At 42.6% G+C, this 27,573-nt stretch overlaps 2 protein-coding genes across 2 annotated transcripts; one reads left to right on the top strand and one right to left on the bottom strand.

Moving 5' to 3' along the window:
• Positions 1-2,502: 2,502 nt before the first annotated feature.
• Positions 2,503-16,049, bottom strand: PNN (pinin, desmosome associated protein). Its single transcript, XM_077819098.1, has 9 exons — positions 15,842-16,049; positions 14,991-15,062; positions 14,485-14,550; positions 9,745-9,817; positions 9,572-9,666; positions 8,170-8,245; positions 6,906-7,061; positions 6,679-6,817; positions 2,503-4,900 (listed from the first exon to the last, which is right to left on the bottom strand). The coding sequence occupies exons 1-9, from the start codon at positions 15,952-15,954 to the stop codon at positions 3,609-3,611; spliced, it is 2,082 nt and encodes a 693-aa protein (XP_077675224.1). The 5' UTR covers positions 15,955-16,049; the 3' UTR covers positions 2,503-3,608.
• Positions 16,050-18,006: 1,957 nt separating this feature from the next.
• TRAPPC6B (trafficking protein particle complex subunit 6B) lies at positions 18,007-26,964 on the top strand. The gene is made up of 6 exons (XM_077819097.1): positions 18,007-18,263; positions 18,739-18,806; positions 22,028-22,145; positions 24,162-24,245; positions 25,420-25,513; positions 26,765-26,964. The coding sequence occupies exons 1-6, from the start codon at positions 18,168-18,170 to the stop codon at positions 26,794-26,796; spliced, it is 492 nt and encodes a 163-aa protein (XP_077675223.1). The 5' UTR covers positions 18,007-18,167; the 3' UTR covers positions 26,797-26,964.
• The last annotated feature ends 609 nt before the right edge of the window (positions 26,965-27,573 follow it).

The following is a 27,573-nucleotide window of genomic DNA, read 5'->3' as shown; positions in this document are numbered from 1 at the left end:
TGCAAGCATCTTGCTTTTGGGAAATTTAGTTTTTCTGACCATATCATACATAAATGTCTGGGTCCAAATAGACAGGACGATTTTAGTAAGGCTGGCTGTGAACAGTGCAGCAACGTGAGCTTACTGTATTTATATAGTGGCCATTAATATCATGACAAAATCTCTTGCATCTGAAGTATTAAGCTATCACATACACCATCTACACTATTACTCTGCAAAACTAGAACCAATTAACCAAGCACCTCTCTAATTTACATTCAAACCAGGTCAGAAATAAACTTTTTTTTCCCTTTTGTCAAAATTTACTGCTGCCTGAAATAGGACCTAAACCTAAAATAAGAATTAAATTTAATCAATCCACTGTCTAATTGACTAACTAGGATCCACTGCATTGCTACTGTAGGTTGAACTAGTGCATTCCTTCAGACCTATGTACTGTGGTGTCTGGTTAGCACAGCTCACTTCTTGTCCAGGACTCTACTATTACTCAACACTTCCTGGACAATTAAGCAAACCGCTCAACTGTGTTGACAGAATAAAGGGCAGCTTTTTAAGAAGCTGGACACTATTTTGCAACTTATGGTTAAAATGGCAAAAAAGTTAAAATGGCTTCTAAAAATGGAATCTGAAATAGGCAGTTAACTAAATTATGGAAGCTAAGGACATGCTTGCTAATAGCTTCCCTGTAAACAACAGAATTGCTGATAAATTTAAAATGTAGCATTTTCCAACTGAGACAGGGACAGCTGAATTTGTCTCCCCTACATCTAATTATAATCTGCAAGACAGAGTCCCCAATGCAGATTATGTACAAATTCTTCTGCAGGTATTAGATTAATCCACCTCAGCTCTGACCCATTGTTTAAAAAAAAAAACAGAAGGGGAAATGAGTTTGCACTGACAGGCAAGAAGAAAAAGCAGCAATTCCAGAGAAGCAAAGCAAAAGCAGCAAGCACACAGAAGGGAAGTATGATGGAAGATCCCGATTGAAAGGAATGCTAGCTGATTAGTGCAAGGCAGAAACTTCAGCAGCATCACCCTTGCATAACATCCACTCTCAGCACTTAATTTCGTTCTTGGGTAGTCAAGTATTCTTTAAGCAAAAGAGTCCACTGTTCTACACTACTATGAAATGATGGGTCAGGCTGAATGATTTGAAGTGGATCTGCAGAATTAAACTGAAAGATGAATTAAGCACAAGGGGAATTTGGCACAAGCACGGCAGTTGATTGTATCTCCCTTCTGAAATGGTTCTAGGATTTCCTGAAGATATGAGTGAATCATTCTCAGATTCATTTTACCAAGCCCATTCCACCCTCACTTCCTGGGACACGCAGCACAAATGTGTTTTGTTCAGTTTTTAACTTGTACAGTAGTTTTGCCATTCACCTTGTTTTGGATAGAACTTTACAGGTTGTAAAGGGAACAGGCACCTTCAAATACCATGTATACTGCACGCAGATGTTAGCTCTTTTGTTTGCGGTATTGTTGTAGCCATGGTACTTCCAGCATATAAAAGACAACACTGATGATGTAATATCTTTCAACTAGACCAACTTCTGTTGGTAGAGGACAAGCTATGGAGCCCAAGACAGGTGCTCTTCAAGTCTAGAGAAGGTAACCAGAGTGCCCAAGCTAAACACAAGGTAGAACAGATTGTTAAACATAAGGGGTTCACACATGCTGGAAGAAACCACTTATAACGAAGTGACCAATTAACACTTCAGCAGTGGTAGGAGAATGAGGGGCTAATAGGCAGCAGAATGTTTTATAAATTGTTGTAACGGCCATAAAACCATAGTATCTGTTAAGTCAATGGTTTTTAGTGTTCTGCAGTTATGAATTTAAGTTCCCAGGCTTGTCTTCTGAAGATGGTGTACCAGTTTCTTTTGAGGGTGAGGACAGAGGTCAGATATGAAGTGAACGCTTTGTAAAAAGTGTTCACCCACAGGTGTGAGTCTTATTTTTCAGTGCAATTTTGATGCATAGTGATTACGTGGGTGAAACGAGACAGGAGTAAGGGCATATAATGCAGTGGATGAGGTATACCACATTGTGATATGCCTGTATAGGACTCATGGAAACCTGCACAACACCTTCAAAAGGCAAGCCTGGGAATTTAAATTAATAATTCTGCTGGACAGTAAAAACCATTAACTTAACAGAGACTCTGATTTTATGGTCCATTACAACAATCTGTATTACACCTGGCTCCCTCCATTTTCCTGGAACTGCCGAGGTGTTAATTGCCCACTTCATTTTAAGAGGTCTCCTACACCATGTGAAGACCTTATGCTTCATCTTTCCCACCTTGTACTTAATTTGGACACTCTGGTTACCTTCTCCAGACCTGAAGTGAAGCTCTGTGAAGCCAGAAAGCTTGTTCTCTTCACCAAACAGAAGTTGGTCTAATACAAGATACTACTTCTCTCACCTTGTGTCTCTCAATGTTAGCCTTCACAGATTAGTATGAGCAGAAACAGAAACAGTCTTAAGCATCCATTCAGTAGTCTAATAAGCCACATTTATTTGCACATTTACAGAACAGGCCAACAGGTATGTCATTGTTTCAATCAAAATTATAAAAACAAAGTCACCTTGATACACCATACTGCTTTATTTGGAACTTACACACTTCCCTATCAAATACATTCAAAAAGTATCCTTGAACACAAAACATTGGTATTAGTCCCAGATAACTCCAACATAATATTCATAGTGGCATACAGGGATCAACGTTTCATCAGTGGTGAACAAATATAAGATCCTAGTTAAAAATGACCAGAGGTCTTGGCCTTTCCCACCACTGGCCAACAAAGCAGGGAGCATCACTAAACAGACATTGTTTTCAGAACATAGTTGTAAACATAACCTGAGCACCTGCAGAGGACAGAGTAGCATTCCAGACTCTGTCTTGGTCTACATTAGCATTTTTATTTAACTACTGCTCATATGTGGGTTGGAGAAACATTTGTAAAATGGGGAAATAAATCAAGCTAGAATTGGTTAGGGTGGGGAAGAAAGTAAAGGAGTGAAAACAGATTGTTCACTTCCCCCTCTCTGTCCTGCTTTGGGAAGTTGAGGCTATCTTTAGGGGGACTATGAATTCCAATTCTTGCCAGGGATGGAGGAGAGAAGGTAGAATGGTAATTATTCTAGGCAACAATGTTATAAAAGCTCCTAAAATATGTAGATGGAAAGTTAAGTGTCAACAGGACATCTCAAACCATTTATTTAAAATGCACATTTATTTCTACAAAAAAGATGTATGATACAGAAGTAGAAGTGATCACACCAATTTAAAGATTTACCTATTAAAATATACAGAGATTCTTAATGAGTACAGGATATTTAAAAAAGATGCAAAGGGGGGGGGTTAATTCTTTTATTTTTACAGTTTTCTGGAACTTCACATAATTTTGATAAGTAACCTTTTACAAAATTATGTAAAAAGTACAAGATGCCTGGTAAACTGTCTGCATTTTTCCAAAAGACTTTTTACAGCATGCATTTGTTAAGGCAGCCTTCTCCTCCTCATAAGGAATCCTTTTACTCATCAAGTAATCTTCTGCTGCAAAGATTAGGCTAAGGAAGTTTAGTCTCTTCTGTTAACGCCTTTTGTCTTTCCTGTCTGATTTACGGTCTCTTTCACTCCGTGAAGTTCTTTTGCCTGACCGACTATTTTCTGACACAGACCTCTTTCTGTCAGACCTTGAGCTTTTATCCTTTGATCCTTTTGTATCTCTGCTACTACCTTTCGAAGACTTGTGACTTCTGTCTACTCCTGAAGCATCCCTTCGCTTCCTATCCAAGCTCCTCCTGTGCTTTCTATCCCTATTATGACCCCGTCCTCTGCTTCGACTTCTGCTCTCACTGCTGCTAGTGCTACTGCTGCTACTGTCTCTGCTACTACTTCCACTCGTGCTACTGCTGCTGCTGGAACTACTCCGACTACTGCTGCTGCCACTGCTGGAACTGCTGCCGCTGCTACTGCTGGTTGAGCTACTACTACTAGTACTAGTGCTGCTGCTACGACTTCGACTCTTGCTAGTCTTGTTCCTTGTCCTACCCCTGCTTCTACTCCTAGTTTTACTCTTAATTTCTACGCTCGTCGCCTGGATCTGATCAGATTGCAACTCACCCAGCTTTACAGACACCGCAGCGATTTCCTCCTGGTCTGCCCGAGGCTCTTGATCTTGAATGGACTGAGACAATGGTGGAGGCTGTGGCAGTGGCACAGACTCTGGCTGGGGCTGTATCTCTGCCTCAGGCTCTGGCTGGGCTTGAGGCTCCTTTTCCTGTTTCTCTTCAGGTTCAGCTTCAATTTCTGGTTTGTTAGCTGTCTCCTTTTTAGGAGAATCAGCGTTAAGCTCTTTGGCTGGCTGAGCTTCACACTCAGCTTCTGGTGCCACTTCCTTGCTATTTTCACTTTCTAATGGTTCTACACTATCAGCCTCATTCATCTCCATCATATCCTGCTCGTTATCCACTGGCTGAGAACTCTCACCTTCCTCTCTTACAGCCATGACCTCTTCATGCTGACTATCCTGCTGCCTGTCATTCTCCTTCACCTCACCTCTCTCTTCTACCTTATCCTCAATTTCATGTTTCTGCTCCTCCTCCTCCTCCTGTTCTCTCTCTGCATCACTATGACCTGCCCCTATTTTCACCTTTTCCTCCCCTGCCTCCTCCATTTCTATATCATTGTTCTGGTTACCTGTCTCCATCTCTTCCACCTGCTGAGCCACCTTACCCTCTTCCTGCTCCTTGTTCTGCTCTTCTTTCTTTTCTTCATTATGCACCTCCTGCTGTTCTTTTTCCTTTACAGACTGTCTTCTGGGCCTGGCCTCCATTTTGTTAATTTGTTCTGCAAACTCATTGCGTCTATTTTCAAATATTGCTGGAGAACAAGAGGCAAACATGAAAGAGTAAATTTCAGAATAACTTGTCAAAGTTAAGACTGAAATCTTACTTTATTCCCAAATATGTGTTTATGAATTGTAAAATACTATGGTCCTGTTATCTTTTCAAAGTGTTGTGCCATTCAAGTGTAATGCAAAAGATGACAATAGTTTACCAAGAAAGTGAAAGGGGACAGAGGTAGGTAAATTTAAGCCCAAATTTTAGATTTTATGAAAAGCTATCCAAAAAGATTGGTCAACAGATGTTCAACATTTCTAGAATTCCAGTGAAGAATTCTGACTGATTTAAACATTAATAGATTTAAAAACTAAACATCAGAATATAGGTTTCCTTGGGCGTAATTTTAAAGCCTGATCCAAACCGAACTAGACCATAGCCAATCCAAAGCCAACCTGAGCATGTTGGGTTGTTTTCAAACAAGATAAAAACCACTTGTATTCCGGTCAGATTGCAAGGGTCTAGCCACTGACCTGGACTCCATTTTCTTTACTTTGTTTCCTCCATGGAGCCACCCGGGCTAATTACCACTGACCCCTCATGCCACCTCAACCTAGTGCCCCACAAATGAAGAGTGTCTGCTTCTCCCTGGGTTGCTGTTCTGAACCTGTGCTCAGTGCTGACACCCATCCTTGGGGCCCAGCTCCTGCTGGGCTCCTCACTGCACAGTGCAGCGAGGTGAAGGTGGCCGACAGGAAAAGGGCATGCAACTGCTGTCGTGCCGACCCAATGAGCAAGAAGAGGTGATCAGAGACTACCTGACCTGACCTAAGCCCAGGAGTGTCAGGCTGTTTTCAACTCAACCCTAATGCTTGTAGATGGATCTGGTCAAGCTTGGACTGGTTTACGAGACTAACACCAGAGCATTTTCACTTAGGTACTCATACTATTGGCACTGACTAGGTTCCAGTGTCTAAACTGGATGAAATGAAAGTAGTAAGAGCCTAAATGGCAAAAAGTAAATTAGATGTTTAAAAAACTCAATTTTATTAATAAGGTATTTGTACACGTGAACTAGTTTTAAACGAGAATGTAACTTGACAGCATTCCTTTCAGCTAGGAAGGTCAGTCAGAATGATATAATCCCAATATAGAAAAAAGGCTTTGAGGGAGCGAGATCTCATGTTTAAGAAGATTCAAGGAAAATACTACAATTGATAAATTCTCAACTGAATTATCCCCTTTCAAAAAACCCATAAGATGCTCAGTATCACACATACTGATCTATTCCTGAAAGAAAACTTAGATAGTTATTCTGAGGAAAAGGGTGCACACACACACACATATATATATTTTTAAGATCAATACTTTTAAAAAATTGTTTAAGCTATCACAGAAGAGCTAATTTGTTCTGTTCCTCAGAACACACAAGTTGCTGACTCCTTGGTAACACTTACATTTTCACACATGCTTGCTCCATGGAATGTGCCTCCTTACCTTCTTGCCTCATTAGCATTTACAGGTGAGACATGGCTACGGGCGATAACATGAAGCAAAGAATACAACACACACACCTTTAAAAGACTATATGCATACACCACTTCTCAATTAATTTTGCACTAGATAATGACTTCTTTAAAAAAAGGCGTTAAGTGACAAACACTTCTCCCACTTCTCCATCAACCACTGTTTAGAAATGTAAAATTTGTTCTGGTAAAGGAATTAAGATATTGAAATTCAAAAAGTTAAAGAAAATACATATCTTGCTTGAGGGAGGGGAGTACGCTCACACTCCCTTTTCCTCCATATACCACCTACCATTCATTTTTTTTTGCGAATCATCTATTAGCTTTTGCGTAGCGGGACACATCCTGCCAGGTATGTAGAAGAGATGGGGCCTTGTCCTGGTTCTTATATATTTAATTATTTTGGCATTATGTTCATTCCATTCTTCTTGCTGAGAAACAAAGGAAAAAAATGTAAGATACACAAGAGTATCCTTTACATAAAAGAAGTACTGAGAGTAAAAACGTGAGAATACTCACCAGTTGAGCAAGTTCAACCTTTTGTTCCAATAGACGCAGTTCTGTCTGTTTAGCACGCCTTTCTTCAAACAATTCCCGCCTCTCATTTTCAACCTGCTTTCTCTCCTCCTCTGCCTGCACTTCAAGCTTTTGTTCAATTTCTTGACGTCTCTTTTGCTGAAGGTAAATAAGGTATTGTTTTAGCATTTTCTTCTAGTGTTGAAAAGGTACTCTTGATCAGTTTTGTAAGTATAAAGAGTTACATAAATGTTACACGCAGTTATACTATGGAGTGAAATATATATATTCTTCCTTTAAACACAAGTTAAGATAGAATTCAGAAGCTAGCTAGCAACCTGTAGAAAAATTCTGACCTCGGTTTAAGACCAAACAGTTGTCTCAATAGGAAAGAATTCAGAACTGCAACTTATCAATAATTGTTAAATAGCGAATTTTACCTAAGCAATTATTCTTTTTTTTAAAAAAAATCCTATCATCCATTTGGGATCAGGCTGACCAATCACCAAAAATGCTTTTCTAGTTTAAATGCTTATCTAGTAATAAGTTACAGCTCTACTAACAATGGCTTTATCAATACCACAGGAGACTCACACATCTATTTACTGAAAATGGGAAGGCTTACAATACATGTTATAGAAAAATCATTGACTTGTGCACATAAGTGGCACAGCACAATTACATTCTTATGCACTTTTGGCACAGTTGCCTATGGTTTACAAAATCAGAACACAGAAATAGAATCACTGCATCTTAAGTCAATGATTATCTTTAACAACTGTTTCATTTTGTATTAACAGTAATAGACCACTTGTTTGAGGGTTAGATATCACAGACAGCCTTTTAGTTGGCTACAAGTGCCATTCACTTTGAAATTACTCCACGTACTCAATACCAAGAGAAAAATGTTATCCTTTTCCGGCTCTGCATGTTTTAGAACATGATGCTTTCTTAAAATTTCCTATGAGCATATACTATTTATCACTTGTGTCATGACAACTGGGGACAAAGCTCAGAGTTTCGCAGCACTTTGAAATCCTAAAAGAAAGAAAAGTCCCTACCTAGTTTTTATAGCTTTTCAGTTCAAAGCAGCTTTAAAAGCTTCTTAAAGACTCTTGGGCCCCTGGGGTCAGGATGTCTCACTATAAGCAATGCATGCATCATGGGAATTTTTCACTCCATGCACTGAAGTAGTAACTGCCTAATTTTGCCTCACTTGCTTTAGTTGTGTCAGATTATAGCATATAATATTAAGAGAAACAAGTACCCTCTCAGTAGCAACTGTGGATTCTTGTTTAAATTTCTGAAGAGTGCCCATCAACAAGCCAAATATACGTCGATTCCTGAATAAAAGATAAAACACTTTTTGAGTCTCAGTTTAAAACAGAGGGTTTTTGCTTGCATGAACACTGACGGAAATTATTGTACATTCGTGACACCTATTTCTATAGGGTCACTAACATTCCAAGGCCACAAGAAAGAGGTATGGACTGTGCCAACAGTGTAGAACATAATTAATAATGTATACTTTGACGTAAGTGTACACTTTGCTTTACCAAATAGGCTAAGACATGATCTATGCCCACAAAACCTCACGCTTACAGTTCAGGTAACAGTGTGGAAAAATAACTACTAAAGAATTCATTGTAAAATACATACATGGAAAAAGTGGATTTTAAGGAAGGATTTAGAAAAGGGCACAAAAAAATTAAAAGCAAAAGACTGTTCCAAGTGCAGGGAATAAGAGAAAGACGAAAGCTGAACTGACTGTTTAGTCTAGTAGGGGGATCCATGGACTGGAAGAGTCTGGGTTCTGTCATTGGACTATTGTGTGAACTTAGGAAAGTCATTTCACTTCTCTGTGCCTCCATTTCCCCAGCCATCTTATGTCTATCAGTCGAGGAAAGGACCACCTATCACTATGTGTTTCCGCAAAACCTTATACAATGGAGTGTCACACATTCAGTGGTAGGGGCTGACTCTCTCTCTCTCTCACTTGACTCTAGAGGCTGGGAATAAAAGTTCACTGACAACAGCCTAGTTGCGATCTTGTCCAATTGCAGAATGTGCTTGACAATTATAAGGCTTGTTTAAAGTAAATACATTTACTTCCTTCCCCTATCCATAAACTCACTCCTCCATGCCTCCCATTATTGCCTTTTTCTGAATATTCTTCTTCCCTACCCAATTCCTGTTTTCCCTGCCTTTAGGATTTTCCCCCTTGTCCCTTACTTTTAGGAACTATGCCCCTCCCCTTTAAGGGATACTGCCTCTCCCAACAAAAAATTTCTCCCCCTCACTCTTTTTGGGTGAGGAGATAGGATACCAGAAGCAATTACTCCTCTTAGCATGGAGCCACAGGGCTCACCCTGAGCAGCAAAAGCCAGGCAGGAAGAAAGAAGACAACACGAACAGAGTCCCGAAGTCTTTCTAGGGAGGGGAGAGGCATGTGAGAACTGAGGACAAAGCATTCTCTATCACGTAATCCATTTTAAGAAGTGTACCTAGGCTACGTTTACTTTCAAGGTAGTCCTTCAAAGTCACCTGTCATGTATAAATATTGCCTTCAGGAACCATATGAAAAATTTTTAAAAAGTCATACCATGTTCCATGTTAGGAGACAGAACATATGAAGGTGCCACATAAGCATAAGGAAAATAGATTTGTACCTTTGTTTTCCCTTCTCATCCATAGTTTGATCCTGAATTAGGTCTCGACGTGTTCGCTCTTTGGAGGTAGCAACAACAGAAGATTGCAACGCCGGCTACAAGAACAACAAAACAATTAGTTTGTGTTCCATCTACGCACTTGTGTGCCAAATGCCCACTCTCTCTACTGTTACCTTTTTAACATCTTCATCCTCTGCGTCGCTTTCATGGCGTGATTCTCTCCTTGTCCGACGTTCCCCACCCAGCCTGAGGAGAAAATACAAGAGTCAAACATCATTATTTGAGATTGAAACAAGAATAAAGGAAAGTTTACATCCCAATAGAAACGGCACTTTTCAAGACTGCTGCAGCCACGTGCACCAAGATTTCCAATAAATTCTCATCGTCCAGAAGTTTAGAAGATAGCCAATAAATAGTGCTCAGGCTACAGATTTGCATATGGGACTCCCGTGTCAGAGAACACAAGTATTACAGTTTACAAACAGTACCTTAAATTGCTTTAAACTGTATCTAGTAAAGTAAAAGACAGGACTGCCTGTTTAGGTATTTATTGTACACATAATACATTACTATCCTCGGTTTTATTCCCAGTTTATAACCTCTCTGTGCTTAAGTTTAGTAAGTATTTACATACTGCACTTCAGGGTGGAGTTCAAAGGCTTCAGAATTTGTAAATGGTTTTGAAATTTCAGGAGAAAATGTTCCTTAAGTTATCTAAAATGGATGAAATCCTCACAATAAATTAATCCGTGAAACACTGCAATTTTCCAGATAATGTGATCAATATTTCAGAGTAAGCATTTTTTGCAGAATTAAGTGTTAACTTTATAACAGATTTTAACCCAGAACAATTATTCTCCAAAGTTAAAACCCTAAAAGGTGGTCTTAGAAGAAGCAGACTAGTACAGTACCGCAATATGATTTTTTTTAGTGAAAATGATTGATGATCAAGCAGTAAAATGCTTTAAAACGAAGTAATTTCTAACTACTTTTGAGAGACATATGGCACCAATTCAGAAAAGCACTTACCGGTAAGTACATGTGTAAGTGCTTTGCTGAATCCAGGTCTTAATAAAGAACAACAAACCTACAAATTAACAACAGAGCTATTCCCAATTTTTATCTTCTGGTATTTCTGTATCACAAGGCCAACCTAAAGTATGAACTCTTCATACTTCAAGACAGACTGCATACATATGTGCGATGTTTTAAGATACTTTTGAAACAAATACAGATCTTGTTTTTCTAAAAGAGTACACAATGAACACAACTACGGAACTCCTTTAAAATTCCACGAACAAAACCAAATGATGAGACCTTATTGCTGAACTGCAGCCAAACAGAAAGTGTTTCTGATTAAAGAGAATCAGTTACACAAGAATAAACTTGAGCAAAGCAAAACAAAATTTTATGAGATTCTATTCCTGTGTGTTGGTTGTGTTTATTTAAGATATCTCCTTCACAACCCGGTTTCTTTGAGCCTTCTATAAAGTCAAACCTAGGTAAAATTGTTGCTACAGAATGTTGCAGTGTTGCAAGTTCTACACCATATCTGCACTGTATGATCACGCAGAAAAGATTTCAAGAGGAGAAAGTCCTTATCAACAGCCATGAATTCAGCAGCAAGCTCCTCAAACATACTCACACACATTGAATTTGGCAGTGATACATACTAAATCCTGGGGCAAGAAAGTCTGTTGAATTGACTAAGAAATAAGATCACTGCTGTGTTCCTTATGTTATTAAAGGTGACCTACAAAGAAAAAAATAGAGGACATGCTCACCTATAACTGAAGTGTTTTGAAATGGACTCTACACATTCACTCTCTTGGGTTGCACTATGGTGCAGTTCCAGTGGTTGAATGGTTCATTGCAGTGTCACCCAAGTGTCCTAATATCCCCTCCTTCTCTGTTCCTGAATGTTCTGAGGGTAAAGCTATAAAAGTGGGCGTGGTGTTCTGGCCAGCTCAGTTCCTTTCACCACCTTCTCAGGTCTGTGACTGTAATGAAGACTTCACAGACAATGGGTAGGGAGTGTGAATGTGTAAAGTCCATCTTGAAGAACTCCAGTGACAGGCAAGTAACCTCTATTTCTTCTTCGAGTGGCATCTATACACGCCCACTCTTGGGACAGTCTGATGAGTGGTACAGTGAAATGAGGAAAGTGGGACACTTAACACTGACTGAAGTACAGCTCTGCTGAACTGTGCAGCACACCCAGATGATGAATTAAGGGAGTAATGTTTAGAGAATGTGTGTACAGAGCTCCAAGTTCCAGCTCTGCAGTTTTCAACAAGCACACAGTCAAAGAGGCTGCCTTAGTCTAATTAAATGTGTCTTTTAATGTTGCAGGAAGAGGGACAGAAGGTAGTTTGTAGTTCTCTAATACAGAGCCTAACCCAGGGGTCTCAAACACGTGGCCCGCGGGGTTATTTCCTGCAGCCCGCCAAGCTCCCTCCCTGAGTTATTTTGTGCGGCCCACCAAGCTCCCCGCCCTCCCACACCGCATCCCCGCTCCTCTGCCTACCTCCAGGCACTTAGCGCTTACCAGGAGGGAGGGGAGAGGAGCCACAAGCTCGGGGAGGAGGCGGAGATTTGGGGAAGGGATTGGAATAGGGTCAGGGAGGGGGCGGAGTTGGGGTGGGGACTTTGAAGAAGGGGTTGGAATGGGAGCGAGGAATGGGTGGGAAGAGGCAGGGCAGGGGTGGGGCCTGTCAGTGATGCGGCCCTTGGGCCAATGTACTAGTTCTCATGTGGCACGCCTGGTGATTAGAGTTTGAGATCCCTGGCCTAACCCATTTAGACAAGCATTTAAAATAATCTGACCTTTACTATTCACTTTCAAGGCTATGGACAGATTAGGTGATTTAAATCCGGGGTCTTAAAGAAGCATGCAGCCCATGGGGTTATTTTCTGTGGCCCGCCAGCTCCCCACAGCGTTTACCTAGAGTGGCTCCGGCCCGGCGCGCACTGGGGGCAGGGAAGGCTCCCTGCCTGCCTGCCCTGCCCCCGCGCTGCTCCGGGAAGCGGCCGCAACCTGGGGGGGGAGGGGTCACAGGGGCTGGGAACGGGGAACCGCGGCCAATAGGAGCTTCGGTGGAGATACCTGGAGGCGCGGCCAGGGCAACACACAGACCCCTGTGCCCCTGCCCCAGGTCTTGGCCGCTTCCTGGAGTGGCGTGGGGGCAGGGCAGGCAGGCAGGGAGCCTGTCCTGTCCCCGGTGCGCACCGGGCCGGACCCAAACCCCACACCCCTCCTGCACCCTGACCCCTGCCGCACCCTGGACCCCAACCCCCTGCCCTGAGCCCCCTGCTGCACCCTGACCCCCTGCCGCACCCCAACCCCCTGCCCTGAGCCCCCTGCACCCCTCCTGTACCCCCTGGGGGCAGGGAGGGGCAGAGTTGGGATGGGGGCATGGAAGGGGTGGGAAGAGGTGGGGCCTCACGGAAGGGGTGGAGTGAGGCAGGGGCAGGGCAGTGGTCAGTGGTGCAGCCCTCCGGCAAATGTACTAGTCCTCATGTGGACCTTGTCATTTGAGTTTGAAACCCCTGATTTAAATAAAATGTCAGTGCTCTTTTATCAACTGTGTGGAGTTTTGATTCTCCCAGGTGTGCATGAGATGTGGAAAAGAACACTAGTAGAATAAGTGACTGGTCAAAATGTAAGTCAATGAGGGGAGGAGCAGCAGGCAGCACAAGAGCACTCCAACTGCTATGAAGTTTCACTGTCAGAGTTGCAATCAAGAATGGTACACGTAAAGGCCACTCAAAGACATAGTAACAGGTCTGTGACCCTATGCTGTGTCTATATATAGGCTTGAATTGGTTTAACTTAATTAGTTTAAAATCAATTTGGTTAAAGCAGGGGTGGCCAACCTGTGGCTCCGGAGCCACATGCAGCTCTTGAGAAGTGAATATGCGGCTCCTTGTATAAGCACCGACTCCGGGGCTGGAGCTACAGGCGCCAACTTTCTTATGTACTGGAGGGTGCTCACTAGTCAACCCCTGGCTCTGCCACAGGCCCTGTCCCCACTCCACCCCTTCCCGTCCCCTCCCCTGAGCCCTTCCGTGCCCTCACTCCTCCCCACCACCCCTGAGCCTCCTGCACGCCACAAAACAGCTGATTGGGAGGTGCGGGGAGGGAGAGGCTGATTGGCGGGGCTGCCAGTGGGTGGGAGGCGCTGGGAGCTGATGTATTACTGTAGCTCTTTGGCAATGTACATTGGTAAATTCTGGCTCCTTCTCAGGCTGGCCACCCCAGGTTAAACCATTACAATTTTGATGTGTAAAAGAAGCCGTAGTTCTCTGCCCCAGCAAACAGATACTCAAACTGCCTGCACTGTCAAACTTCTACCACTGTATTCAATGAGAAAAATATTAGCAAAAACATTCAGTTAGTATGTTCAGCAGTTAATGTTGACAATTAAGCATCTTAGATTTCAGTGTTCACACCCCATTGAGCTGGGGGGAGGGGGAGGCAGTTTACACCCATATATTACTTCAGAACCATTAAAGGATGCGTATATAAGTTACCACTCAAATTCTACATCTGATTGCACTCCTTCACAATTATAGAACATACCTGTAGTAGAACCAGAGGCTTAAAATGGAAAGCAAATACTAACCTTATAGTCCATTGTATTGCATTTTATAGTGAGGAAAATGAGACAAGATTTCGTCAAAGGTGAGACGGACATGTTAATACACAGACAGGAAATCATACCCTTACTGGTGCAACAGTGTTCTTCCAAAAACATTAGTGACGACAGTGTCTTAATTTTGGAATGGTTAATCTTTAAACAGGTAATTGTAAAGCCACCAAGCTAACAATTTCCAGTTCTGAGAATTTAAATTTGCTAAATCATAATGACCATTTACCCGAGTAAAGTTTTTATGTCGACCTCTGTACCTACCTACTGGTTGCCCCTTCAAGATCCCTCTGTTTGGCTGGGGGTCCTCCACTATCCGAGAATCCACGCCTAAAAAAAATACAAGACTTAAGACAGGAAGTAGTAGTCTGAGCAGAGACCTGGAAGCTGGAGCTCCGGAGTTCCCAATGCATGTCTGTCACTGATTCAATTGCGACCCTAGGTAAGTCAAACCTCCTGTCTGTGTGGTTAATGCTTGCCTACCTCGCAGGAAATAACAAGCATAATAATTCACTATATTTTGGTAACAGCCAAATTATATAGCACTCTCCAAACACTAAGTAAATGCCCTATATTAGTGGCATTAAGTACACAATAACCCTGTAATTTTGACCCTCCAACACCTGATATTCTACTATGGGAAAGTATCATTTAGCCAGGGCTGACAGTTGGCCACAAAATAAATAAGCGTCTCATGTAGTCACAGCTAAAGCTAACATGTACACAAACATGTAGTAACTTTTATTTTACCTAATTCTGAAGTTTCTTACCTTAGCAATATGCTACCACGCCCTCTACCTCCACCAGGGCCTGTGATGGTCAATAATCTACCTTGAGCGGGCCTGGAAGAAATGTACTATGTGTTAAAACTTGACCAAGGTAAATAAATACATGCTCTCTCTGGCCACCTGCACAGCCTCACACACCAGACAAGGTCTGTGACAGAACCTTGCTTGGAAAAACCTTGCCCGGGGGGAGCAGCAGCACAAACCTTGGGGAGATGCACAGGGACGTGACTGCCACTTGGCGTCGCCAGCATTGTATTTAAAATAAAAAAGGGGGACTGTTTTCGCACCTTACCCCTCCTCTCAATATCATTAATTAATAATAATAATAATAAGCAGCAGCGCTCACCTACATTCATGAAAAAAATAAGGAACTTTTGTGTGTCCCTTAGACACGTTACCGACCCTGCGGGCAAATCACACGCACCGGGTCCCTACAATCACGAGGTGGTGAGAGTCGATCCAACGCCCTGCCCAGCAAGCCCACAGGAGCAGCAAGGAAAGCGGCGGGGAGCCCCCGTCTGCACGCTAGAGGGAGGCCGCAGCGCAGGCCAGGGCGCTCCGTGTGTGTGTGTGAGGGGGGGGGGTCGTCTCCCGCGCTCACGGGTCGGAACCTGGCGCCCGAAGCAAGAAGGGGCGTCGGGCTGTGGCCTGGGGAACCCCCAAACGCGCGAACAGTCGGCGGGGTTTGCTGCCAGGGTCGGACATGCGCGGCCCCATCGCTCCCCAAGAAAAGGAGCCGGCAAAGCTCGCGCTGACCGCTAGGGCCCGGCCCAGCCGCCGCCCCCGCCCGCAGCCTCGGGGCGCGCGCCCACCCAGCCCCGGCCTCGCCTCACCTCACATCGTTGGGGTCCCGGCCCGTGAGTTTACGGATATTCTCATCCACGTGCTTGAGGCTCTCCTTGGCCTTCTCCAGCTGCTCCTGCAGCGCGCGCACCGCCACCGCCATCCCGCCAGCAGCGCGGCCTAGCCAGGGGCCTAGCGCAAAGCACCGCTGGGTAACGGGGAGAGACGCTCCGCCTACAGGCAACTCGTCCCGCTCTGTAACTCGCCAATCACAGAGCTCAAAGCCAGAGTGACACCAAGAGCCAACCACCGACCATCCGCGCCCGCCAATCACCAAACCCTGACGAAGAACGACACCTCCCAGCGCCAAGAATCGCCCGACTCATCTGCCAATTAAAGAGCCCCATGACGGAGTGACACCCCCACAGCCCATCACCAGTCGCCTTTGCCTACCATATCTGCGAATCACCAAACGGACGAACAAAATGACACCGCTAGAAGCCAACCAGCACAGTTTCCTTCCTTCAGGTCAACCAATCAGAAGCGGAGTAATACTGTCCATCTCCACCCACTCCGAACTAATCCCAACTTTCCCACCGAGGCGCCCCAAAGGCAAGAGGCAGAACTAACAGGTCTGGGCAGTAGCCAATCAGCTCCTACTTTGTTATAAGTGAACCAATAACAAGGCATTTTATTTGGAAACAAGAAAAGAAGAGCGATCGTCTGCCCCCTTGGCCTGGGGTGTAGCCAGTCAGCGCGCGCGCTGTTTGCTTCTTTCCCTTGGAGTCGCCCCCTCGTGAGCTGCCTCGCCCATGGGGCGAACTGGCTGCGGAGGAGCCGAGAGCCGCCCGGGCTGCTAGTCTCGCGGAGCAAGGCGAGCCGCCTGCTTGGCGCTGTTGTCCTGTCCTTCCCAGCCACTTCAGAGACTTCAGAGCGCCGCCTGCCCTGCTCCGGTGTGCGCCCGCCACCCTGCACCGCCACGGCCCCTCGCCCGGTGGTTGCAACGTGATTGGCAGGGGGCAGGTCGTCCCCGGCACAGTTCTGCAGGCCGTGCAGAGAGCTCCCTACTCAAGCCTCCTGCTCATTGCCCAGGGTTTTGTAGCGCGCAATGAGCTGGGTAGCCAAGTGTCTCTGATCTGGCTGTAAAATTCCTTATTTGCTAATCTAGGTTCCCGCTGTTTAGGTTCTTTTACTGCATCCAGCTCTGCGGCATGCTCACAGAATTAGCATGAAATGAAAATCTCTCTCTCTTGCTCCGTATCCCGTAGGGACTTGATGGATTTGGCTTTGTGGTGGTGTGCGAAGTTTAGGTGAACGAAATGGGCCAATTTCCCATCTGAAGTCAACAAGCAAGGGACCATGAATGAAAGATGGGTCATTGTGCTGGTGCTGGGTGGTGCTGATGGCCTGGTCTAGATGATCTGGTCTGGCCTTAAATCTATGACTAAAATAGTGTGGATGAGGTGATAAGATAAATGTGAAGAAAGAGAAGTAAAAAGAACAGGAGGACTTGTGGCACCTTAGAGACTAACATTTATTAGAGCACAAGCTTTCGTGGGCTACAGCCCACTTCATCGGAAAAGTAAGTTTCTACTGCGCCTCTAACATCATCCTTAGTTTAATCCCAGCTGTATCTGCAGAGGTAGAGGGTGCCATTATAAATTTACATCCAGCTTGTATCATTCCCCAACCCACACACACCCTAGAGCTGCCAAGATTTTTCTCCTGTAGACTGCGATTTGTCCCCTTTATAATGAGTATCTGCCACAAAGAGAACTCTGTTACTGGCATTAGTTTGAAAAAAAAGGTAAAATGCCATTGACCAAACGATATGGGCAGAATGTCTATAACAGCTTTCAGAGCCGGTAGAGCTACTCATGTGCCAGTTTAAAACATGAGTGAGACCACGGGCTGGGCATGGGTGTAAAGGGGAGCCATTATACCTAGGCTATAGGGAGAAAAGGGACCTCAATATTTTAGAATATCTGACGTTAAAGTAGTCCACAAGTTTCACACCCAGCATCCTCTCCCTCCTGGGACTACATCCCCCCATTTTAACTTTGCAACCCGGGGTCTGGCCTGGCCTGGCCTGGCCTGGCCCCGCCCCGCCCCGCCTCGCCTCGCCCTCGCCCTCGCCCTCCCCCTCCCCCTCCTTTGCCCCGCCTTGCGCAGCGTGCTCCCCCTGCCCTCTTACGCTTTTCTCCCGGGGGGCGGGGCCCTTGGAGTCTGACAGCGGGAAGCCCCGCCCCTGCCCGGAAGCCGCCCGTTGCCTTGGCAGTGAGGCCGCGCTGCTTCCCGGAGCGGCCGGGGCCCGGTCTGGGAAGGAAGGAGCCGGGGAGGCAGCGCGAGGCCGGGCCCTGTCCTCCAGCCCCCGTCATGACTAGGCCGGAGATGGCGGACGAGACGCTGTTCCTGCTGCTGCACAACGAGATGGTGTCTGGGCTGTACCGGGCCGCGGAGCACGGCGAGGGGGTGAGGCGGGGACTGCCGGCGGGGCGGAGACCGCGATTCACGGGCACTCGCACGCCTTGGCCTGCGGGCGGTCTCCCGCGGGTTCCTTATCCAGCTGGTCCCTACGCTCCTGCTTGGCACGATGCCTGTGCCCGGAGCAAACCCCACTCCCACCAGGGCCTCTGGGTGCCGGGAGTACCATGGGGCAAAGCCCAGCCTGGCGCTGTCCTGGCCGAAGCCAGAGAAAGAAAGACATGAACAAGTTTATTTCCTGAACTCAAAATATCTGATTCTTTTGTAAAATCTTTCAGGAGAGCCGGCTGGCCAGATTTTACTGTTAGCATGTGTTTGCAGGGGAGGAGCATGAGCTGAAATAGCATATCGTAGTCTATAGCTTGAAGCCATTTGGGATGGATGTGTTCTTATTTTCCCTATACACCCGTGCTACAAAACTGGCTTTAACAGAATATGAAAATTTAACTTTTGTATCTTCTAGGAAAATGGACGATGCATCACTAAACTGGAAAATATGGGGTTTAGAGTAGGACAAGGATTAATTGAAAGGTAAGAATGTCTCACTTTGCTGTCCCCCCCCCCGTCCCGTCCCCCCCGCAACTCTTTCCCCAGATATACTGTGTGGACTGGAGCCCTCCATGAATTTTTGGTATTGAAGTAAGGTTTACAGGATTGTACTTTATAGCATCACTTCTAGTGCTTTTTTAAAAAGAGAGACAATGTCTGCTCACCTTCAGGCCTTTGGTACAGTATCTTCAGGCCTTTGGCACCTTCAGACCTTTGGTACCTTCAGACCTTTGGTTAGAGTAGCTGACTTTAATGGATGATTGAATACTTTTGTTAGCAGTCCATCTACTTCAACTTAAAATCATCCATAATTCTTGGATGAATGCAATGTAGTACAGGTGATTTATAGTTCTTTAATTGTCACTTGTTCTAGCACCTTCTCTTTCGACGCCTCATTCTCTTATGGGTCATATTTATTACCTGAAGATAGGATGCGGTGGAGATAAGTATATGGTAAAGACTGAGGCAAACACATTACATAGTTACTCTAATGTCGTTTTCCTCATGAATTGTGCCTTTTAGGCTTTGTCTACACTACAGAGTTTTGTCGACGCAAGTTACGCTGACATACAGCCATTGCTGTAGTTAAACTGCTGTGGCATGTCCACACTACACTCTTTGTGTCAGTTGAGAGCATCCACAATAGCAGCTTTTGCATCTGCATCGATACAGAGAGCAGGGCACTGTGGGTAGCTATTCCACTGTGCAGCTGGCTGCAGGGTGCTTTGGGAAGGGTTTGCAATGCCTCATGGGGACAAATACAGCATCACATGATGAAAGTTTGTCAATCCCATTGTTTAGTGGGCATCCTACTAGATTGCTAACCGCTTTTCAACTTCCTTGGTAACGTGGAACCTAGTCATCTCTGTCAGAAAGCATGGCTCCTGCATTGCTGTTCACTATTGTGCTGTGTGTTCTGAACACAAGGCTATTTGGAGGAGCCCAGTGGGGGGCTATTTGGCTGGGGGATGCCTTGAAGGAGCATATTAACACGGATCCACAGTAATGTGTGTTGCTGTAGTGTGCTGAGCCTGGCATTGTTTGTTTGCACCTTTCTATGAACCATCTAATGATTGCAGTGTGTGCCCAAAGAATAACACATTTTAAATCACTTTTTAAAGTAGCACTCGGCAATATGACCAAACTGATATTGCTAAACACTAACACAAACCCACAGAAGTGTATATGTGTGTGTGGCAGGGAGTGTGTGTATGAGAGAGAGACAGAGTATGTGTTGGGGGTGTGTGCATGTGAGAGAGAGACCGAGTGTGTGTTGCGGGAGAGTGAGTGTTGGCATGCTGTCTCCTTAAGTTCAGACAGCAGCCGGAAGCATCCAATCCTGAGGCAGAAGCTGGTGGTGCACAGATAGCTGGTGTCTCCTTATACCCCCAGCTCAGCAGAGACCAGTACACTAACAAGGGGAAAGGGACACCCTGACATCAGCCCCCCGTCTCACTCCCTGGCTCAGTACAGCACAAGTCTCTTCCCCCACACCCCCAGTAGCAGCAGCCCGCCCTGCCTGCCTGCTGCTGTGGTCCTAGTGCCAGGGAGAGCAGGATTCCGCATTAAAGTTTTGATTCAGTGATTCCCTCTGAATTCTCTCACAGCCTCCTCTCCCCACAGACCAAGGAGATCCACCTCCTTCCCTGTAGTCCAGGCAGGTGTGCATTTGCTGCCAGAAACTAGCATGTTCAGCTGGGCAGTAGCTATGGGAGTTCTCTAGCTGAGCAGTTTCAAAACTTCCTGGGGTTTTAAAGGGGAGGGGTGCATACCTGTGTAGCTGGATGCAGGGCAGCAGAGTTCAAAACAGTGAGCAGAGTGGTCATGGTGGCCATTGTGGGATACTTCTTGGAGGACAGTTACGGTGACATCTACACTGATGCTTTTTTGATCTAACTTTGCCGCAAAAAACTCTACACCTCTCATTGAGGTGGTTTTATTTTGTCAGCAAAGCAGGAGAGTTTTGTCGGCAGGAGGAACATTTTAGTGTGTATACCTCCACTATTTTTGTCGACAAAAGCTGCCTTTTGCTGACAAAACTGTGTAGTGTAGACAAGGCCTTACTCCCTTATAGCCCACCAGACTTACTGCGTCTCTGACAGGCTTACCACTTTTGATATACTTCATTAATTTCTTGTTTTTTCTGGTATTTGTTTTTCAAAATCCCTTTTAGCCTCCTAATTTACATCATACATTTTATCTGCCACAGGTTATGCTCCTTGCTCTTGGTTGCAGTAGGGTCAAATTTCCCATTTCTTAAGGATGCCTCTTTGACCCTCCTGAACCTTGCCATTTAACCATTCTGTATTGTTTTTCTTGTCTTCCTGTTTTTTTTTTTCTTTTAGGAATGTGATTCACTTATAGTTTACTCAAGTGAACTCCATGCTGAATCTAAAGATTTTAGTTTCCTCACTTTTTGGGTTTCATTGATGGTTTGGTTTTTTTTTTGTTTGTTTTTTTTTATAAATCCCCTTTCCTAAACATATAGGGGTGTGTGTGTGTGTATGTGTGTGTGTATATATATATATATGTATATGTATATGAACAAATAATGCTAGTGAGGGGCAGCTGGAGGTAAACTATATAGAGGGATGGAAAAACAATGATTAAAAATAAGTGCCCTCAGAATCACTCTTTTTAGGAAGGTGCGGCAAGTGAAAGGGTATGTATTTGTCTCTAGGGACTAGTTCTTTTGCCATATTTGATGGAATTTTTGTTTTGAAAATAATAGTGAGCATCCAATAGTATACCATGTGTGAGCAGTATGTTGTCTTCTGACAATTATTTTAACACAGTTGCTGGTGCATACATCTGAAGCATCACGTGCAAACAACATTAACTTTGCTTGTCTGCTCTACCTTAATACTCAGTGCTTTGAATCCTTCCTGCATCCCGGTCAGCCATTCTTTCCCCAGGATTAAAGTTAGTGAATTCAAAGATATTGGTCCCACCATAATTTTGCCACATCATGCATAGGTATTAAGATAACATAAAAGCAATACACAATACTATGCGTATATGAGTGACAGTGGTCAAGGGAGTCTAATATTTGAATTTTCTGACTGTGTTATATACTTAAATCTCAACCAATGTTGCATATAGCTTTTTTTGGTCATTTACTTGACGTGGTCAATTGAGAAAGTCACTGAACACCTGCGTTTACTTGAACAAAATCAACCTAACCATTTCTGCTCTCTTCTTAGGTTTACCAAAGACACTGCCAGATTCAAGGATGAGTTAGATATTATGAAGTTCATCTGCAAAGATTTTTGGACTACTGTATTCAAAAAGCAAATTGATAATTTAAGGACCAATCATCAGGTATTGATACTGTAGCATAAGAGTTAATTTGTGAAGCTTGTTATAAACATTTTATTATTTTGAAGGAATAATAATATTGCTTTAGTTTGTCTTGGTCTGAAATTAATCATACACATTTTCCATCAGGGATAACCTTTTTCTTTATATGGTCTTAGTTTAAAAAGTAGCTGTCCTTAGTTAAAAATAAATGTTTTAGATACTACTTTCAATGCAGACTTGACTATAATAAATATTGGAGTGGTGTTATAATGCAGACTTGGCTGTAATAAAAGCTTAGAGTGATGTTATAGTCTTTTGCCATTTTAAAAGACTAATGCCCAGATCATCAAAGGAATTTAGGCTTCTAACTTTCATTAAAATCAATAGCTGCTTAAATACCTTTGAGGATCTGAGCCTAAATGCCTGCAGTCCCCTAAACATTCTTTGTAGTACCGCTGCACCAACAGACCCAATGCAAGTACACAGTCCAAAAATGGAGCTGGCAATTGTGATTGAATTTTGTTGTTGTACAACACATTTTTACATACCTGATGAATCATTTAATAGAAATCAATTGTCAGACATGCTATCTCAAATTGCCTGCATAATATTTCTCTAGAATGAGTTCCTTGAACCATTTTTACTTTGAAGTCATTATTGTATGCTTTTGAATGTTGCCATTTGAAATACTTCCACCCGGCTAAACACATTTTGTATGAAACAGTTGACAAACTTTCACTGCAAATTGGCATCCCACTGATATGGCTCTGTATCCATGTCCCTTCCTCTGTGGAGCTAGCCAGTTCTCAGAGCTATAGCAGAATCATGTAAACAGCTGCTTTCATCGTTAGAGCCTCAAATCTCTGTTTTTTCTTTCCAATAATCCATGATATGGCACATTTCTCATGATAAAATTAGGGATGGGAGACTTGTATGAGGAAGAAATGGCTGCAAAAGGTAAACTCTGTAAAGTATTTAACTTCCAGTGGGTATTTTATCACCAATACAATTTAACAAGGAATGCTTGCAGATTAGAAACTGTATACTCAAATTTAATAATTTGTTCTTTGTTCTAATAGTTATTATATTCCAAAAATATTTGAGATCTGTAATAGCAGAGCCTTAAACAATGTCAGTTTTATATATACCTTTAAATTCATTTTAAGTAATGTTAGGTTATAAATTGATAGAATCGTCCTTATCTCTTACAGCCAGAAATTAAACTTGGAGACATTTTCATTGCATGCTTAGATCAGCCTGTGCTCTTTTTTCATACTTTCTGTTACATAAAGTTATGTGGGCACCTTTTTAATATGTGCAGAGATGAATTATTAGAATCCTCTTTTATGCTGTTCATATCAGGGAGTAACTCATGTCCATATCCTCTCCAATGACTTTTTATTCTTAAATTATTTTGGGGGAAAGTAGTGGAGAAAAAATTTACAGTTTCTTAAGTATTAAAATGAACAAATATTAAAATATTAACAACAAACAAAATTTAATACATCAGAGCTGCTGTTAAAATTATTCTACAGCACTGGAAAGACTTCTCCCAGTTACATGCAAGTCATCAGGCAAATCCCAGCTTCACAACTTTAACCCTTGAAAGATTTGTGCCAAAACTAAGTTAGGTATGCAGATACCACAACAATGAATGTGCTTTGCGAACCTGGGTACATTACAGGATTCTAAATACAAAGAAAGTATCTTAAGAAAACATTATACACTTCTTATCAGCAAATTGATAATATGTATTAATGTAATATTGTGGTTTTGTATAAACTTGCAATTTGAAGTATCTTTTCTATGGCTCGTTTTTAAATTTTATTTTATAAAACTTAAAGAAACAATTCAGTTTAAACTTTCTGCTCTTTATTCTTTATATATAGTGTAGATCCAGTTTTCTGTTTCAATCTGAAAACATTTCTCTGTATTTGTAAATATGTCTTACAAAAAGATGAACTGATACTCTCCAAAAACCTTGATTACAATATGTTGCTAAATATCCTGCTAAAGGAAAAATTTCTTTTCCAATAGGGTATTTATGTACTTCAGGACAACAAATTTCGTCTCTTGACTCAGATGTCTACAGGAAAACAGTATTTAGAATATGCACCTAAGGTATTCTTCAGCTGTAGCCTAGAAAATTAGCAGTTTGAGATCTGTATTATCTTGATTCAATTGTACAAATTCTTATGACTGGAGTTGTGTGGCTAGAAAAGGTACAAAAATGTGTTTGAAGTATTTTCTTTGTAAGTGTTAAGTGTTAGACTAGATATCAGTAATGTTTTCTATTATATTTAGGTACAGTGAATGTGACTGGTGGGTCAGGAAATAATCATGGTCATTTTGAAGTTTAGCTGTGTTAGATTTGAGTGGCTTGTCTGACAGAACTAGGTCTACACAGGGGTCTCTTCTGCTCTGCCTGTGAGTGGAACATCAACAAACAACACACCTTGCTCTATGGGGAATACTGAAATGGGAGTGACCATTAGCCTCTCAAAACTTTTTTCTTTTCCTTTAGTAGAAAGCATGTATTATCAGGAACCTTCCTGTCTTTCTCTTCCATTCCTTTTCTCCTAATTCCCAAGAGATGGTGAGATTATACTAAAGTGATGCTCAAAACAAGCTTTCAAAGATATTACATTTTTATAAGAAATATCTTCCATCAGATTTTTATAAATAGCTCTTAGTTGTATTAATTTAAATACTGTATCTAACATAATAGGTTAGATAAGTTACATCAGTGCCTCAGCAGAGACTCTGCTGCTCTGAAATGGTTTTGGTCAGAGTGGATGTCAGAAATAGTATGCTCTATTCAATTATAATATACTATAAATAGCTCTTAGATGATAGCTTTTGATCTCTTAACCTAAGCCATGACTATGGATCTTTATAATACTGGTTAGAGTCTTGGGAGATTAGCCTCTTTCTGTCTAGTCTGCTTGAGATACTGTTTTCTATTTTATACATTTTTCTGTAAAAATATTTGGAGATATCTTTAAGTTCATAACATTTACCCATTTTCTCAGGATAAGCTAAGCTCTGATTTGCCAGCAGGTGTCTCGAGTTTAAAATCACTCCCTGCGTATTCTGGTATGAAGTTTATATACCCTCTGGCCAAATATCTTGCAAAATGTTAGCATGTGCTCAAATGTTGGAACAAAACTAGAACTACCACATAGGCTGTTTTTATGCATTTGTAGTTAGATTGTGATACAATGCTAGTATACTTTTATTGTAAACTTCATTTTCAATGATGCTGACATAAAATAAAATGTAATTTTATGTTTAGTATCTGGCATTCACTTGTGGACTAATCAGAGGTGGCTTATCAAATCTGGGAATAAAGAGTATTGTGACAGCTGAAGTTTCAGCAATGCCTGCATGTGAGTACATCTCAGATTAGACAACTGTTGTAAGATCATTTAATAGGTTTCTTTATCTACTTCATCACTGTTCAAGTGTTCAGTGTAGGACTAGAATTTAAAGCTGTACTAAGTGTGGATGTCAGGAAATGGCTTATTTTGAGTATTATTGAAGGTTGTTCTATTGAAAGAGCAGAGAAGGCTAGCACAAAGAAAAAACATAATTATAAAATGAAAAGCAAAACCAAGAAAAATACATAGAAAAGAAAGACTGGGGAAAATGAGAAGCAGCAATCAAGCCACAATGTGGCAGTAGGGGAAAGAAGGGGAAGATTCCAACCAAATGAGGTTGAGAATTGCTGTTTGAATATCTTCTACCTCTAGAAAATGACTACTAATTTTGTAGAATTCCAGGTGCCAATGGGATTTAACTTTTTTAGTTTTCAGAGTAACAGCCGTGTTAGTCTGTATTCGCAAAAAGTTAAGCGAAAAAGTTAAGCACCTTAGAGACTAACCAATTTATTTGAGCATAAGCTTTCGTGAGCTACATAAGCTTTCGTGAGCTGTAGCTCACGAAAGCTTATGCTCAAATAAATTGGTTAGTCTCTAAGGTGCCACAAGTACTCCTTAACTTTTTTAGTGGTTCTCAAACTTTTTTTTACTGGTGACCCCCTCACATAGCTAGTCTCTGAGTGTGACCCCCCTTATTAATTAAAAACAAGTTTTTATATATTTAACACCATTATAAATGCTGGAGGCAAAGCGGGGTTTGGGGTAGAGGCTGACCGCTTGTGACCCCCCCCCATGTAATAGCCTTGTGACCCCCTGAGAGGTCCCGACCCCCAGTTTGAGAACCTGTTTTAGTACAACTTGGATTATTGCTTGCAAAATGAACATGGTATAAGTAGTTACTGACAAACTACCCAGTCTCCACTCCTCTTCAATATCTACATGAAACCACTAGAAGGGGTGGTGACATAATAGGCTTTAAGTGTGTTCCCACAGGGCTTTGCACTAGTTTAAATTGTTTTTGTTTTTAACAGATTTAAAATGAAATGGATGCACCTTTGAACACAGACAAACTTGTAAAAATACTTTTAACTGGGTTTAACAAATGTAGTAGAATGGCTAAATTTGTTTTACTGGGAAGAAGAGGACTGCACTGTCTCCTTCTAGCTCTTTTGAACAAAGCAAGTATGAGAAGTTGCTGCCATTGGAAGGATTTACAGATAATACTGATATTTTGTAACTTGATTCTGCTTTTCTTTGCAGGTAAATTTCAGGTGATGATACAGAAGATGTAGAACATGTTCAGATCTGTGTATCTGCCCTTTTTAAAAAACCCTGTGTACACTAAAGATGTCTTGATTCATTTAGCTTCACCTGTATACCTTATAAATTATAGTAGCATGCAGCAAAATTCCTGCATTATGTAAAGTAAATATTAACTTAATAAAAATAGCTTAACACGATATTAGTATCTTGGTATGTACTAAGACATTGGGGGAGGGATAGCTCAGTGGTTTGAGCATTGGCCTGCTAAACCCAGGGTTGTGAGTTCAGTCCTTGAGGGGGCCATTTAGGGATGTCGGCCAAAAAAAAAAAATTGGGGATTAGTCCTGCTTTGAGCAGGGGGTTGGACTAGATGACCTCCTGAGGTCCCTTCCAACCCTGATATTCTATGATTCTATATCCACTACAATACACATTCAATTGATTAAATAACTTTAACAGAAATACATGCATTTCAGTTACTAGATTGCTGTATGATGAAGATTGCAGGCAGATGTTGTTAAGGTTCCTTCCCCACTCTGAACTCTAGGGTAAAGATGTGGGGACCTGCATGAAAGACCCCCTAAGCTTATTCTTACCAGTTTAGGTTAAAAACTTCCCCAAGGTACAAGCTTTGCCTTGTCCTTGAACAGTATGCTGCCACCACCAAGCGTTTTAAATAAAGAACAGGAAAAGAGCCCACTTGGAGACGTCTTCCCCCAAAATATCCCCCCCAAGCCCTTCACACTCTCTCCTGGGGAAGGCTTGATAATAATTCTTACCAATTGGTACAGGTGAACACAGACCTA

This window comes from Eretmochelys imbricata, chromosome 6 (assembly GCF_965152235.1).
Source record: "Eretmochelys imbricata isolate rEreImb1 chromosome 6, rEreImb1.hap1, whole genome shotgun sequence".
Classification (NCBI taxonomy): domain Eukaryota; kingdom Metazoa; phylum Chordata; order Testudines; family Cheloniidae; genus Eretmochelys; species Eretmochelys imbricata.
The sequence above is the reverse complement of the archived record's forward strand: the minus strand, read 5'-3'. Positions and strand labels throughout refer to the sequence as shown.

Bases quoted from the DNA above. Each gene is read 5' to 3' on its own strand.
- PNN (XM_077819098.1), bottom strand. From the start codon at position 15,954: ATGGCGGTGGCGGTGCGCGCGCTGCAGGAGCAGCTGGAGAAGGCCAAG. The intron at 15,063-15,841 runs GTGAGGCGAGGC...CATTTCTTCCAG, and splicing joins CGGGACCCCAACGATGTGAG to GCCCGCTCAAGGTAGATTAT. The intron at 6,818-6,905 runs GTGAGTATTCTC...TTTGTTTCTCAG, and splicing joins AGGTTGAACTTGCTCAACTG to CAAGAAGAATGGAATGAACA.
- TRAPPC6B (XM_077819097.1), top strand. From the start codon at position 18,168: ATGACTAGGCCGGAGATGGCGGACGAGACGCTGTTCCTGCTGCTGCAC. The intron at 18,264-18,738 runs GTGAGGCGGGGA...TGTATCTTCTAG, and splicing joins CCGCGGAGCACGGCGAGGGG to GAAAATGGACGATGCATCAC. The intron at 25,514-26,764 runs GTGAGTACATCT...TTTTCTTTGCAG, and splicing joins AGTTTCAGCAATGCCTGCAT to GTAAATTTCAGGTGATGATA.